The sequence below is a fragment of the Gouania willdenowi genome, chromosome 19 (assembly GCF_900634775.1).
Source record: "Gouania willdenowi chromosome 19, fGouWil2.1, whole genome shotgun sequence".
NCBI lineage: Eukaryota > Metazoa > Chordata > Actinopteri > Blenniiformes > Gobiesocidae > Gouania > Gouania willdenowi.
The window spans coordinates 16,958,847-16,974,463 of NC_041062.1; the positions used below are offsets into that span (position 1 = coordinate 16,958,847).

The 15,617-nt window shown below is 37.6% G+C and overlaps 2 protein-coding genes across 3 annotated transcripts; both read right to left on the reverse strand.

The window, feature by feature from the left end:
* Nucleotides 1-1,275: 1,275 nt before the first annotated feature.
* LOC114481193 (uncharacterized) lies at nt 1,276-5,146 on the reverse strand. 2 transcript variants are annotated; one of them, XM_028475756.1, is made up of 5 exons: nt 4,932-5,146; nt 4,671-4,773; nt 3,552-3,825; nt 3,246-3,368; nt 1,276-2,130 (listed from the first exon to the last, which is right to left on the reverse strand). In XM_028475756.1, exons 2-5 carry the CDS (start codon nt 4,766-4,768, stop codon nt 1,663-1,665), a joined length of 963 nt encoding a protein of 320 aa, XP_028331557.1. In that variant the 5' UTR covers nt 4,769-4,773; nt 4,932-5,146; the 3' UTR covers nt 1,276-1,662. The 2 variants fall into 2 exon arrangements, with proteins under 2 accessions (XP_028331557.1, XP_028331556.1); XM_028475755.1 differs by having other exon boundaries at nt 4,671-5,146.
* A 3,305-nt stretch (nt 5,147-8,451) lies between these two features.
* LOC114481191 (uncharacterized) lies at nt 8,452-14,428 on the reverse strand. The gene is made up of 5 exons (XM_028475751.1): nt 14,383-14,428; nt 12,954-13,062; nt 10,852-11,125; nt 9,866-9,988; nt 8,452-9,423 (listed from the first exon to the last, which is right to left on the reverse strand). Exons 2-5 carry the CDS (start codon nt 13,049-13,051, stop codon nt 8,941-8,943), a joined length of 978 nt encoding a protein of 325 aa, XP_028331552.1. The 5' UTR covers nt 13,052-13,062; nt 14,383-14,428; the 3' UTR covers nt 8,452-8,940.
* Between the last annotated feature and the right edge of the window lie 1,189 nt (nt 14,429-15,617).

Genomic DNA, 15,617 nt, shown 5'->3' on the forward strand with positions numbered 1-15,617 from the left:
AACTAAAATAACAAACTTACAAACATCTCCAGTGAGGAGCAGCAGAACTCTCCCCACATGTCTGCTGCTGGTCAGTTGTTGTGCCTCCTGCTTTCTGGTCCTCTCAGCCCTTTATAAGCTCCTCCTCCCTCTCCTACCTGATTACTGATGTGAGCCAGGTGTGTTAGGAGAGAAGAGGAAGGGCAGGCTGAGAGGCCAGGAGGCACCAGCCGTAACAATAATAATAATAATAATAATAATAATAATAATAATAATAATAATAATAATAATAATAATAGGATAATAGTGCAGTAGTGCAGGTGAACATTTAAATTAAATAGTATATGTTTATGTACAGTGACAGTTTGTTCCAGGGTTCTTTCACAGAAACAGGTCTGACACTCTTTGACTGTTTAGCGTTGATCAGAGTGACAGCTTTTATGGCAGGTTGTTTTGGCGTACAGTGGTCTGTAGCGTCTGCCGGAGGGGAGGAGTTTGAACAGATTGTGTGCAGGGTGTGAGGGGTCTGCAGTGATGTTACCTGCCCGTTTCCTGACCCTGGACAGGTATAAGTCTTGGATGGGGGGCAGTTCGACACCGATGATCTTTTCTGCAGAACTAATTATCCTTTGTAGTCTGTGTCTGTCCAGTTTGGTTGTAGATCCAAACAAGACAGTGATGGAGGTGCACAGAACAGACTGAATGATGAAGGTGTAGAACATGATCAGGAGCTCCTGGGGCAGGTTGAACTTCCTCAGCTGACACAGGAAGTACATCCTATGCCGTGCCTTTTTTCTGATTGTGTCTATGTGGGAGGTCCACTTCAGGTCCTGTTAGATTGTGGATCCCAGGAACCTGAAAGAGCCCACGATAGCCACTTTGCTATTCATAATGATAAGCGGGAGTGTCTAATAATGGTCCTAAATAATTTTTTTTAAATTTATTTATTTTATTTTTTTTTTTTGAAAAATATGCTTTGCTATAGCCTTGCCTTTGATTTTGGGTCATTTTTAAAAAAAAATATTTGTCATTTTTTGTGCCTTACTGCTTTCTTAGCCCTGTTTAAGTTTGTGCATTATATTTGCAGTAGTTTTTAGGGTTTATTAATGGTCCTAACTCAATTTTTTATTTTTTGAAATTTTTGAAAATTATGCCTTGCCATAGCCTTACCTCTGATTTTAAGTGATTTTAGTTTGTTGTCATTTTTTGTGCCTCACTGTTTTCTTAGCCTTGTTTAGGTACGTGCATTATATTTGTAGTAGTTTTTAGGTTCCAATTATGGTCTTAACCTTTTTTTTTTTTTTTTTTTTGCAAGATATGCCTTGCTATATCCATACCTTTAATTTTGGGTGATTTTTTATTTATTTTTTGTCATTTTTTGTACCTCACTGCTTTCTTAGCCCTGTTTAAGGCTTTAAATCGTTCTAAAAAGTGTTTCACTACAGGTACCCTTCAATTTATTTGTAGTTCCAGTGAAATAATAAAAACACCAGCTGGCTCAAATTTGCAAGTTACCAACATCAGCGGTTGTGTTATTCTACTATGACTCCCAAGGTCAGTAGCCTTCAGTCCACACTGAGGTCCAACCAATCCATAAATATTTAATAATAATACAATTTTAATATTTAAAGGCACTTTTCCAGAAACTCTTTTCTGAGCGACTCTTGCATCTTCAATTTCAATTTAGAGATGAAAAGAGCTGTTTTGTTGCACAAGAGTGGGAATGTTGGTTTGTAGATCTAAAAAATATGTCGTAGTCGAAGTCAACTGAGGTTTAACAAACATTGCGTCAAGCAATTGATCAGCTTTTCTCGTTAGGTGGCAGTCTGGGTCGGGATGTGGCACAAGTACACGTGATCTGGAAAACTCCCTGTAGGTTATCTGACAGAAATGTTTGTCTCGATCCAAACAGTACCTGAAACAAGTATTATCCTCTGGACCCACAAAAACAACAGTTTTCAGGAATTTCTTGTATTGATTGAGAAGAAGGTTCAGCTGTTGATGATAGACTTCTGCTGCTCTCAAGGCTCTGGATCCCAGCGTCCCCTCCAGACGAGCCTGATGGATCAACATCTGGGTGTGGAAAGCAGCTCCGTTCACCCACTGCTTTAGAAAGCGTGTCCCCATATGTCCATCCTTCACCATGGAATTCTTTAGGAAAACAACAACAATAATAAGACTTTAAATGACTTTCTACTGTGCTTTGATTGTGTTTTATTGTCTTTAGAATTTTTTGAGATTCACACTATATAATTTGTCTGAAACTGAATCAAATGTATGTTTTAAATTGATCCCGCTCTGAAATTAATATTAATAATATATAAATTCATTCTATGGATTAGATAATCTGCTGTTCTGCCTTCTTATTAGTGAGCTGAGCAGTAATAATTCTGAATTTTAAATGCACAAAATGACACTAACAAAGTCAAAAACATTCAAGAAATTACAATAGGACAACAAAAATACACATATTTACTCCCAAAAAGCATAAGACAACAACAAGTACACAAAAATAACAGCACACTATACAAATTGGGAACAAAAATTACCCCGATCACAAAACAACACAAATATACAAAATGACTCGTAACATACAAATCGACAACAAAAACAGACATAATGACAAAAATATATACTTTCACATATCCAATTTTTCAGGTATTTTTGTTTTGCACTGTAAAAAATGTGTCCATAAGTAAATTTGAATTCCTAAAAAGCTTAAATTGAGGCTAAAATTAGTTTATCTTGTTTTGTGTTGGAAGACTTTTGTACATTTTTCAAGTATATAAGAAGGATGCTGATTTTGATTTTGGGTGATATTTGTTTTTTGTCAATTTTTTGTGCATTACTGCTTTCTTAGCCCTGTTTAAGTATGTGCATTATATTTGCAGTACGTTTTAGGGTCTAATTATGGTCCGTACTCAAATTTTTTGTTTTTGAAATTTTTGAAAAAATATGCCTTGCTATAGCTTTACTTTTGATTTTGGGTGATATTTGTTTTTTGTAATTTTTTATGTCTTACTGCTTTCTTTGCCCTGTTTAAGTATGTGCATTATTTTTGCAGTAGTTTTTAGGGTCTAATTTTGGTCCTAACTCAATTTTTTTTTTTTTTTTTTTTAATTATGTAGTGACATTTTAACCATTTTTCATCATTCAGTGTTATACTTATTGATTGTGAATAAAAGTGATGTCATGGTAGATCAATTGTCTCTGTTTGAAATACTAAAATGTGTATTTTGAGAAGAGGTGAGAGAACGTAGCCACACCTTCAGACGTGTGAGCTGAGCACTCAGCTCCACCTCTGCCCTCCTGGTTTCAGCTAGCTGAAGCTGTGGATGCGCCAAGTTGATCTGCAGACGTTTCAGGTACTCCTCCATTAGATCTCTGACCTTCACAGAACAGAAGCACATGTTCCCCAAAATCTATATTTCACAGCATCACATCAAATTCAACTCCATTGTTTATAGAAACATTTGAAAGCTCCATTGAATGGTCATGTATAATACCAGATTAGTACAGAATTGGAAATATTTCTGTTTTTCACATGTTTGTCCTCATGTTCAACAGCTCACCTCATTGGCCTTCTCTTGAGCAAATACTCTCTCCAACATTTCAGCGGTTCCTAGTGTTTGCTTATTGAGAGACTTGGCAAAAACATCCAGGATCATGGCAATGACCAGAGCTCCCAGTCCAACAGCATTAGGCACAACAGAGATCCCTTTCAGTGCACCTCCCACGTTCTGCAAAGAGCTAGCAGCAATGCTCAAGTCTTCCCCAAACAAAACCTGGTCTCTGAAACAGTTCAGCTCCTCCGTGGAGTTGAGAAAAGAAAACATCTGCAGAGACCTGAGGAAACAATCTGGTTAGTTGGTTTGTAAAGTAGTATCATTGATTTCAAGGTTGGGGTCAATCATAATTGTAATTGTATAATTGATTATTAATTACAATTATGGCGTAGTTATAATTGCAATTGTAATTTTAATAATCTGTTGCTGTTATAATCATAATGAAATTGTATGTGAGTTTAGATTCATTTTGTAATTGTAATTGTCGTGAAAATTGTATAAAAAATGTCAATTATAGTTTAAACCATGTTACAGTTTTATGTGCAGTTCTACACATACAGTCCCCTCCAAAAGTTTTGGAAAGGCAAGGTCAATTCCTTTGTTTCTGTTGTATACTGAAGACCTTTGGGTTTCAGGTCAAAACATGAATATGAGACAAAAGTTCAGAATTCCAGCTTTTATTTCATGGTATTTACATCTAGAAACGGGGTTTGTTGCTAAATGTTGGGAAAATCTTATGTTTATTTTAGCATTTAATTTTTTTTACAATCAGTGCGACAGCGCCCCAGAACAAACTGCCTACAGAGCTGAAGTCAGCATTCAGTGTGAAAATGTTTAAATCCAAGTTAAAGGCTTTTCTTTTTCTCTACTGATGATTAAGAGGGAGATTCTTAATCATGTTATTGTTGATTTAAATGTTTTTACTGCAGGTTTTAGTGATCTTATTGATTTTTAAACAGTTAAATGTTTTCTGTTGCACTTTTTAATCATGTAAAGCTCACTGAATGTGCTTGCGTATGAAATGTGTTATACAAATAAATTGCCTTGCCTTGATGTGCAGTCATGTTGTACTTCATCATAATATTAGATAAAACACATGCAGTTTATTGCTGTGATCATGAATACCTGTCAACTTCTATTCCCTTCCAGTGCTCTGAGGTGAGCAGAGAATCAGCAAACACACTGTAGTTGGCTGCTGGAATCACAGATGTTTTCTGACCCATGTTTCCTTGGTAAAATAAACACAAATGTTGTAATTATTATTCATCTTCCATAGCCATCCTCACTGTTTTTATGTCCACTGATAGGAACGATAAACCAAGCTCAACCAAACAGGACCTGAACAACCCAACAATCATTTCTACATGTTTGTTAGTCAAACCTTACCTCAGTGGTGTTTCTGCTCTGTGTTGGTGAAGTAGATCCTTGTTTCTAATGAAGATGTTTCTCTATATCAGAGGCTTTAAATACTGTAGCTTTTGAGTTCTTCACTCGTAGAACTTTGCTGACCCCAGTCGTAAAAACGTTGCATTGCATCGATTAAAGGCCATTAGTGAGGATTTCATTTATTATGCATCGATGAGTTAATGAAGAGACAAAAAATCCTTGATTTGAAAAGAGTTTGATATATATATATATATATATATATATATATATATATATATATAAACAATGTTTTCAATGCAACACTTACCAGGGCTAAAATCTAGTGTACTCGTATGTGGAGAAAATATGCCAAATGAAATACAGATTTTAAAGGAATTTGATTAGTTAGAGAAATTAAAAGTAACAAGAGTAAAATAATAAAATCAAAGAAACTACAAGAACAGGAGACAATTCATTATGATACTAAAATAATATCAGTAATAATAATATATAGATTAACTGCATTTCCTGGATGAATTAGGTGCTGACATTTACAGCTGAACACTGCATGAAGGAATGCAGTAGATATGTTTTTAAGAATGTTAAATGATGGGCAGAAGAGTAAAAAAAGAATAAGAATAAGAATTTGATTAATTGATTAGCTGAATGATAAGCAGCTAGCGCTGCTAAATTGAGCCTGATGCTAGTGCTGCTTAATTGAGCCTTGTCATGCTAGCATTGCTAAATTGAGCCTTATCATGCTAGTGCTGCTAAATTGAGCATTGTCATGTTTGCGTTGCTAAATTGAGCCTGATGCTAGCGCTGCTTAATTGAGCATTGTCATGCTAGTGCTGCTAAATTGAGCCGTATCATGCTAGTGCTGCTAAATTGAGCATTGTCATGTTTGCGTTGCTAAATTGAGCCTGATGCTAGCGCTGCTTAATTGAGCATTGTCATGCTAGCATTGCTAAATTGAGCCTCATCATGCTATCGCTGCTAAATTGAGCATTGTCATGCTAGCATTGCTAAATTGTGCCTGATGCTGCTTAATTGGCCATTGTCATGCTAGCATTGCTTAATTGAGCCTTATCATGCTGGTGCTGCTAAATTGAGCATTGTCATGCTAGAATTGCTAAATTGAGTCTCATCATGCTAGTACTGCTAAACTGAGCCTCATCATGCTAATGCTGCTAAATTTAGACTTATCATGCTAGCACTGCTAAATTGAGCATTGTCATGCTAGCATTGCTAAATTGAGCCTCATCATGCTATCGCTGCTAAATTGAGCATTGTCATGCTAGCATTGCTAAATTAAGCCTGATGCTAGCGCTGCTTAATTGACCATTGTCATGCTAGCATTGCTAAATTGAGCCTTATCATGCTGGTGCTGCTAAATTGAGCATTGTCATGCTAGCATTGCTAAATTGAGCCTGATGCTAGCGCTGCTTAATTGACCATTGTCATGCTGGCATTGCTAAATTGAGCCTTATCATGCTAGGGCTGCTCAATTGAGCCTCATCATGCTAGTACTGCTAAACTGAGCCTCATCATGCTAATGCTGCTAAATTTAGACTTATCATGCTAGCACTGCTAAATTGAGCATTGTCATGCTAGCATTGCTAAATTGAGCCTCATCATGCTATTGCTGCTAAATTGAGCATTGTCATGCTAGCATTGCTAAATTGAGCCTGATGCTAGCGCTGCTTAATTGACCATTGTCATGCTAGCATTGCTAAATTGAGCTTTATCATGCTAGTGCTGCTAAATTGAGCATTGACATGTTTGCGTTGCTAAATTGAGTCTGATGCTAGCGCTGCTTAATTGAGCATTGTCATGCTAGTGCTGCTAAATTGAGCCGTATCATGCTAGTGCTGCTAAATTGAGCATTGTCATGTTTGCGTTGCTAAATTGAGCCTGATGCTAGCGCTGCTTAATTGAGCATTGTCATGCTAGCATTGCTAAATTGAGCCTCATCATGCTATCGCTGCTAAATTGAGCATTGTCATGCTAGCATTGCTAAATTGTGCCTGATGCTGCTTAATTGGCCATTGTCATGCTAGCATTGCTTAATTGAGCCTTATCATGCTGGTGCTGCTAAATTGAGCATTGTCATGCTAGAATTGCTAAATTGAGTCTCATCATGCTAGTACTGCTAAACTGAGCCTCATCATGCTAATGCTGCTAAATTTAGACTTATCATGCTAGCACTGCTAAATTGAGCATTGTCATGCTAGCATTGCTAAATTGAGCCTCATCATGCTATCGCTGCTAAATTGAGCATTGTCATGCTAGCATTGCTAAATTAAGCCTGATGCTAGCGCTGCTTAATTGACCATTGTCATGCTAGCGTTGCTAAATTGAGCCTTATCATGCTGGTGCTGCTAAATTGAGCATTGTCATGCTAGCATTGCTAAATTGAGCCTGATGCTAGCGCTGCTTAATTGACCATTGTCATGCTGGCATTGCTAAATTGAGCCTTATCATGCTAGGGCTGCTCAATTGAGCCTCATCATGCTAGTACTGCTAAACTGAGCCTCATCATGCTAATGCTGCTAAATTTAGACTTATCATGCTAGCACTGCTAAATTGAGCATTGTCATGCTAGCATTGCTAAATTGAGCCTCATCATGCTATTGCTGCTAAATTGAGCATTGTCATGCTAGCATTGCTAAATTGAGCCTGATGCTAGCGCTGCTTAATTGACCATTGTCATGCTAGCATTGCTAAATTGAGCTTTATCATGCTGGTGCTGCTAAATTGAGCATTGACATGCTACAATTGCTAAATTGAGTCTGATGATAACGCTGCTTAATTGAGCATTGTCATGCTAGCATTGCTAAATTGAGCCTTAACATGCTAGCACTGCTAAATTGAGCATTGTCATGCTAGTATTGCTAAATTGAGCCTTATCATGCTAGGGCTGCTCAATTGAGCCTCATCATGCTAACGCTGCTAAATTTAGCCTTATCATGCTAGCACTGCTAAATTGACCTTTGTCATGCTAGCATTGTTGAATTGAGCCTCATCATGCTATTGCTGCTAAAGTGAGCATTGTCATACTAGCTCTATTAAACCTACCACCACTAAAAAAGCTCTTGCATAATTGTTTAATACTTCAAAAAAAAAATATTTTATCTTTTCTTTTTCTCTAAGTCTGTCAAATTAACCAACAGGCTCCCAGCACAATATGTAGCTACGTGTGATTATTTAGCTTTTTACCGCTGTTTAACATTTTTAAATTGTTTGCAAACATGAATACAGTTTTTTTTCTATTTCAATCAATCAATCAATCTTTATTTGTATAGCGCCAAATCATAACCAATGGTATCTCAAGGCACTTTACAGTAGAGCAGTCTTAAGGACGGACTCTTCATTTTATGGATACACACATATGCATATATACGTATATACACATACATATGTATCCCACACCCAACATGAATTCATCATGGCGGCAAGGAAAACCTTCTGTTAAGCAGCAGGAACCTTGTGTGGATCCCATTCCTATGATGAACAGCCATCCACGTTATGCTGTGTTGGGTGTGTATTTACTTTCTTTGTACTTTGAAATATAAAAAGCCAAATGGTGCCGGTTAACTACATTTATTTTGTTATTCTACTCCCAGGGTCACAAGCCTTATGTCCACACTGAGGGACCAAGGTCCACTTTGCTCAATGATTATCAAAGAAAAGGTGATTTGGATTTCAATGTGAAGCTTTTTCTATCTTTCAAACAGACTCTCATGTCTTTCCATCATGTGACCAAAGCAGTTAAAAGTCCCTGCAAATAGGCTGTCCCGTTTGTGGGGCAAGATACGTATCAAAGTCGTTTCCTTTAAAAAATATATTGTTTAGCTCAGTAGTTGCAGAAACTGGAAGTTAACATTGAGATGAGTTTATCTTCGTCGAATAATCTCAGATTTAGAATTGTGACACACCATTTTAAAGCTTGAGACTTGAATTTTAGTTTTTTTGGTGTTTTTTTTTTTTTTTTTTTTTACCAGTTTTGGTCACAAGTTAAGTACCAGATTTAGAGTTGGAAGGGTCCATTTTGATGCACAAGAGTGGGAATATTGGCTTGTAGGTCAGAAAAATAGGTCTTTGCCCAAGTAAACTGAGGTTTACAAAACATTGCCTCAACCACTCCCTCTACTTTGATATAATGCTGACAGTGTATCCAGTCATCCCTTATAGCTAGGCAGGGCCTGGGTAGAATAGACTGTTCCGTGAATAAAATCCCACAATAACTCCCATCGAGAGGTGCATTGACCTTTCCACACTTTGCATGATGAACATCTGGAGTAACATGAATGACAGTTTTGAGGTATTTCTTATATTCATCGAGAAGCAGGTGGAGCTGCTGATTGTAAAGTGTTGCGGCTCTTAAGGCTCTGGATCCCAGCGTCCCCTCCAGACGTGCCTGATGGATCAACATCAAGGTGTGGAAAGCAGCTCCGTTCACCCACTGCTTTAGAAACCGTGTGTGCATTTGTCCATCCATCATCATGGAATTCTTTAAACACAGAAAACGTGTAAATAATAGCTCTCCTATAGAGTCAACTTGTTCATTAATGCGCTTAGGATGAGAATTGTGTAATACAGAATTTCTTAATAATCATGAGATTGATAAAGTACAATTATGCTTTGTAATTTGGTTTTGGATTTAGTATTCATAAATTTCAATTGAGCATGTAATAATAGAACATTTTAGCTACTCTATAGCAATGGTTTGGCAATTCTATGATAAGATTAGAAAGACTTGGAAGACAAATTAGAAAACTTGGAAAACTAATATATATATATATATATTACATTAAATATTTCATCCGCAGGCTGATATAATCTGATGCTCTTTTTTTGTTTCTGCTGATATCGGACTAATATCCAATATTGGGTAAGGATGCACGAATTTAAAGCGCTCTGATTGGATTTCTAAGTAACAATGAGCCTGTTACCTTTAGTCGAGTGAGGTGGGAGCTAAGGGCCGCCTCTTTCTGCTGAGTTTCAGCTAGTTGAAGAGTTTGATTCCCCAGATTGATCTGCAGACGCTTCAAATACTCCTCCATTAGTTCCCGTATCTTCACAGAGAGAGGTTACAAACAAAAGAATACATTCATAACATCAAAGAACAATAAGTGAAAAACATCAATTGTATTTGTCTCCCATTTAGGAGGTCAGTTATTTAATGAACCGTAATGACGACTGCTACTACTACAGTTACTTCCATGATAAGATTTATGTTTCCATGCATAAAAGTTAACCTGGAAGTCCCGATAATTACATAGTAAGACAACTAAAGTTGCAGGAAGTTACACGGTAAGACATGGGCTGTAATATCAAGTGCTATCTTAGTTTTCTATGGAGAAAGTCCATTGCAGTGCAGTGGGCCTTGTGGGGATGACCATATAATGTTTATCACCAAAGTTTTTTCCCATTCCGCTCTGTATTTTTTAAGAACTTTTCTGTTTTATGTATCAGACAAGGAGCAAATATACTGCTTGTGTCCCATTGGTGTACTTATCGTGTTGGGTCTATAATTCATGGGCAGAAGCTCCTCGACCAATGTGATGAGCTGGATAGTGCACCGGTGCACTCGTGTTTTCACAGAAATTATAGGACAAAGTGTGTCCTACAACAGTTCAATAAAGGATGCATATTTTTATGTTCAAATGTAGGACAATTCTGTATATAAATATTTGGTTCGCAACTCAATGAGAAGCAACTGCTTCCTTTAGTCAGAACAAACCCAAGTGGTAAAATGACAAAATTACTCAAAATGTTTTGAACTTCTGCATTCTTCAGAATATATAGATATATGGGACAAAGGACAATAGAGATGGACCACTATTAAAAAGGATGTAAACATGTTGTTTGCTTTGGTGATTAAAGGATAAAAGATGGATGCAAGTTGAATGTGTTTGTGAGTGTTCAAAGACCTCACCTCATTGGTATTTTCTTTGGCAAACACTCTCTCTAACATTTCATTGGTTCCCAGTGTTTCCTTATTGAGAGACTTCGCAATTGCATCCAAGATCATGGCAATGACCAGAGCTCCCAGTCCAACAGCATTGGGAACAATGGTGAGCCCACCCAGAGCGGTGTCCAACTTCCTCACAGTGCTACCTATGTTGCTGATGTCATCACCGTATAAAACCTGGTCTCTGTAATAGTTCAGCTCCTCTGTCGAGTTCAGCGAAGAGAATCTCTGCAAAGAACTAAATAAACATTTGTATTTACATGGCTACGAACTGAAACGACACCAGACATTACATTTATAATTACCCAACAATTAGAACAAACCAAATGCTAGCCAAATGCTAACCGTCTTGATTAGCTGGGACGTCCCGTATTTGAAACATTTGTTTTTCCCCCGAGCGGGACATCCATTGTCCCGGATATTGCCGTTCCCTCACTTCCCCAAATTACTGGTCTCACATCAGTATATATGACACAACCAGTCAGCATCTGTCAACACCTGTCAGCCAATCACAGCCCCACATTGCACGCATCAGTTCATCAAATTCACACTAAAGTTAGGTTCTATTTATGAGCAGTGCTAGCTTTTGGCAGACAAATGTGGATGACGAAAAAGTATGGATAAACCGGCGAAAAAGAAAAGACTTTCTGGCTAAAACAAACAGTGAGAGGTAAACAAAACATGAGTTAAGCTTGTCAGCTGAGACGTAAGTGAGGCTTTCTGCTCTTTGTGTAGTCGAGAGTTTTTCAGTCGGCTACAGAGGTGAGCATGATTTTACACAGCATGCCACACAAGCCAAAGGAGCGAGCCATATTGTGGTATGGAAACAATAAACTTGGTGAGCGATAACTCTCTTCCATGTATTGCAAAAACAATGTACCTTTTTTGTTTTGATTTGTATTATTCTTAAAGAGGAATTGCTTGAGTCTTATGCTGCATTCACACTGGCGCAAAATGTTTGCGCGGCCAGAATACATACAAAGTCAACAGGAGTACGCAGTAAGAGGCAAATTTTTTCCTATTAGACGGCGCAGTTTAATTCGCGCGCCAAGAGCGTTGGCGGCAGTATGTGCACTCCGTGACATTTGTTATTTGCTTGAGTTGAAAATATTTAACTCCAGTGAATGTTTTACGTGACCAATTGCGATACAGCCAATCAGAGTCCTTGTTGTCAATGACGTCAGGCCTTCAATGTGGAAACCGGACTTTTCACCCATTTTAGCATGAAGGAGAAAATAATTGTGGCGGTGTGTGACCACCCGGAGCTCTACGACACGACCAGTTTTTTCTACCGAAATGGACCAGGAAGGATTTGGCACAGCTCCTGAAGAAAACAGTGAAACTCACCGAATTGGATGCATCGCTGGTTAACCTGGTGAATCCAGGAATGCCGTTGTCAAGCGTTTTGACGGCTCTTCAGCTTCCACAGAAGGTAAAGAGCATCGATTTTACTGGGGTCTTCCATAGTTGATGATATTCGCTTCAGACGAGCATATGAAGCGAATATGGGGAAAACGTTTGTAAAAACGTTTGCGGAAGCATTCGCACAGTCCGTTGTGTCAATTAGAGGTCAAAAGCCCCCTGGTGGTGCTGCAATATCCAAAAATGTATTTACCCCAAAATAAATAAATGAAATAAAGTGGAGAAAATAAAAAGGGAAAAAAATTAAAATGCATAGAAATTCACTACTAACTATAATTGTCAGAGTGGCTTTGTGAATAAATATGCAGTTGGCCGATATTTCCCAGGTGTCACATTTCGCTGCTTTTTTTTTTATTTTATTTTTTTATCAGTGCTGTGAGTGGTGAGTTAAGTGTTGCTCTCAGCTTTTTTTCTTAACACCGCCTGTTGAGAATATGTTCCCGTGGTTGTTAATAAAAGTCTTTCATCGCAAAAAATAACACCCCAAAAAATCATAGATTTTATGGAAATAGCTGCAACGTTGAGCTTCAAACTAAATTTTGTGTCCCTTATTTGGCAATCAAAAAGTTGGCAACCCTACCAGATGCAGAGTTATCATTTATACGGCATGATTCATACTGAGTTTGATAGATAATTATACATACCTGTCAACTTGAAATCCTTCCCAGTAGTTTGAGGTTAGCAGCGTATCAGCATACTGACTGTAGTTGGCTAAATGAGGCTGTGATAGCTCCTGACCCATCTTGTTTCGTGCTAAATATAGTAGACAAAAGGGATGCAAACCATTGACGTTAATATCCATATTTCACTTTCAACACTACACTTAAGATTTAACAGCAATTTAATACAACTTAAAGCAGAATAAAAGAGCGAACACATTGGTAACACTTTAGTTAAAGTTTTTTACATAAAGGCTGACATTACGTGGCCATTATTACGACATGACACTTGTCATTAGTATAAATAAGGTGTCATGTTGCTGTCATTAAGTGTCGTTTGTTACCCCAACCCCTAACCCTAAACCAGCGGTCACCAATGATAGCCCTCATGGACCATGTGAGGGGTTCTAAAGTCTGATTACCTTTCCATGTTTGAAACTCACAAAGATAAATACATTTGAGAGATGTATTTTGTACTTGGTTAAGTTAAATACTGCTGATAAAGTTTTAGTATCAAATGAACCATCTTTTAATGTTTATTTTGACTGAAACATTGTGACGAATGGTTTTAAATGTTGCAGGTCTGGTGTATTTTCCGTGGTATGTTATATATAATATGATATATGACACATTTATAAATGGATTTTCTATAAAATGTAATGAAAATGAGACATTTCATGTTGAAAGGTCAACATTTCCTACCTTTAATATGTTATGGTTTCATTCATTCAGACAACAGTTTTTCAGGAAATTTACTTTGATCTTTCGACTGTCAACGGCCGGTCCTCTTCAGAGGCGTCCGCTGATGGCTTTAATGTGTAAAATAGTAGTAAGTAGTAAATTTAACTTTAACATATAATTCAAAAAGAAAATAAGAAGAACTTACTGGAATTATTGACTACTTTTTTAGGCTACTGCTAGCCTTCCTTATTATTATTATCTTACCCTCTCATTAAAGTGAAACCGTGAAAATGTGGTATTTAAGAAATGTTTTTCTAACTGGTAACCATTCAGACTATACAGTAACTATGAAGTAGCTCAGTTTCAGAAAAGTTGGTGATCCCTCCACCTTACCCAAAAAATGCCAACATAGCTCCAAAGGTGTCATAATTGATCGAACAAAACTTTGACAGACTTCATTTACACCTTAATCATGCTAATGACAGCCTTATGTATAAAACTTCAAGCAAAGTGTGACCAAATCCTTTTACTTTCTGCACACCAAACTCTTAGTAATGACACATTTTTTCATTACACTTGACTGTCATTCCAAACTCAGGCACTTCTGATGGGATCAACAAACCTATTTCACTCATTCAACACCTGAATGAGCTTCAAAACATGTTTTGTCAGAAGTTGTTCAGTAGATTAAACAGTGAACAATAATAAAGCTTTAGTAGAGCTCAAAACTCACCTCTGTGTGTGTGTGTGCTCTGTGTCCAAGTGGATCCAGAAAATAATCTTCTTCTCCACTAAATATTGGGTTTTCTATCATGCTGATTCCGTTACTGAATGCTGTACTGTTTGCTGACATCTAGTGGCTAAATGGTGTTATTACATAATCAAACAGGCTTATTAAATACTTTAATAGTACAAAATTGGACGTAGTTGATCATTTTATAACAAAAAATAATCATTTACTCAGTAATGTTTGGGTGTAGAATGTAATTAATTACTTTACTTCTTATATAACATGCTTAAAGGTGCAGTCCGCAACTCTCAGATCCCTCTCTCCCCGCTGCTCTCTTGCCCTGCCTCCAAACTTTCCAAAGTCCCTCCCTCGGAGGAGCCAACAAGATAACGTTAGTCCGACAGCAACATCACAGTAATATAACATGCTCTGTTAAAAGCATATTACTGCAGTGCTTCTCTCTCTCAATGTGCACACACCTCAGCAGCAGCAACAACAGTGTCACTTACAGCAGCCCACACGTACATTGCTGCGCACACATGAACAACACATGCACCACAGAGTTCTACTGCAACAGTTAAAAATCAAGCAGCAGTAATTACCTTTCAAGCAGAAAAGTTTCTAATTCCATCTTCTACTCCTCCAGACCATACACTGTAAAAAAAGATGGCGCTACAGCCCCAGGAAAGGGGCGGGGACTATGAGCAATAGCTGTCAGACAGTCCATCAAACACAATCCTGACTCTGAAAGGTTCTTTTTGCTGGGTCGCGTTGCAATCTGGCAATCTGCCAAAGGCAGCAGGAGCAGCAAGGGGGGACTCAATGAGTTTGTTTTTTTTTTTCACACAAACTGCTAGTTTGATGTAAAGCCATCCTTACATAGTGATAACTTTAGCAAATATGACAAAAAGTCACTTTCATAAGAGTTGCAGACTGCACCTTTAAGTACAAGTAAAATGACTGATTTAGAAATGTACAAAAAAAGTACAAGTATCAATAAAAGCCACTCAGTTACAGTGACATTAGTACTTGTAATTAGTTACTTTCACCTCAAACAAACAGTTATTTAGTGGGGGATTTGAGAACAGTTTATAGGCTTAGAACAGCCAAGTGTGTGTGTGTGTGTATGTGTGTTTACGTAAAGAGCTCCAACTTGTGAGGCTTAGCTGACATGACTCAGCACTTTTGCTAATCCTCCACTAGCTGCGGGGTCGGAGCTAATAATAAAAGCTATGGAC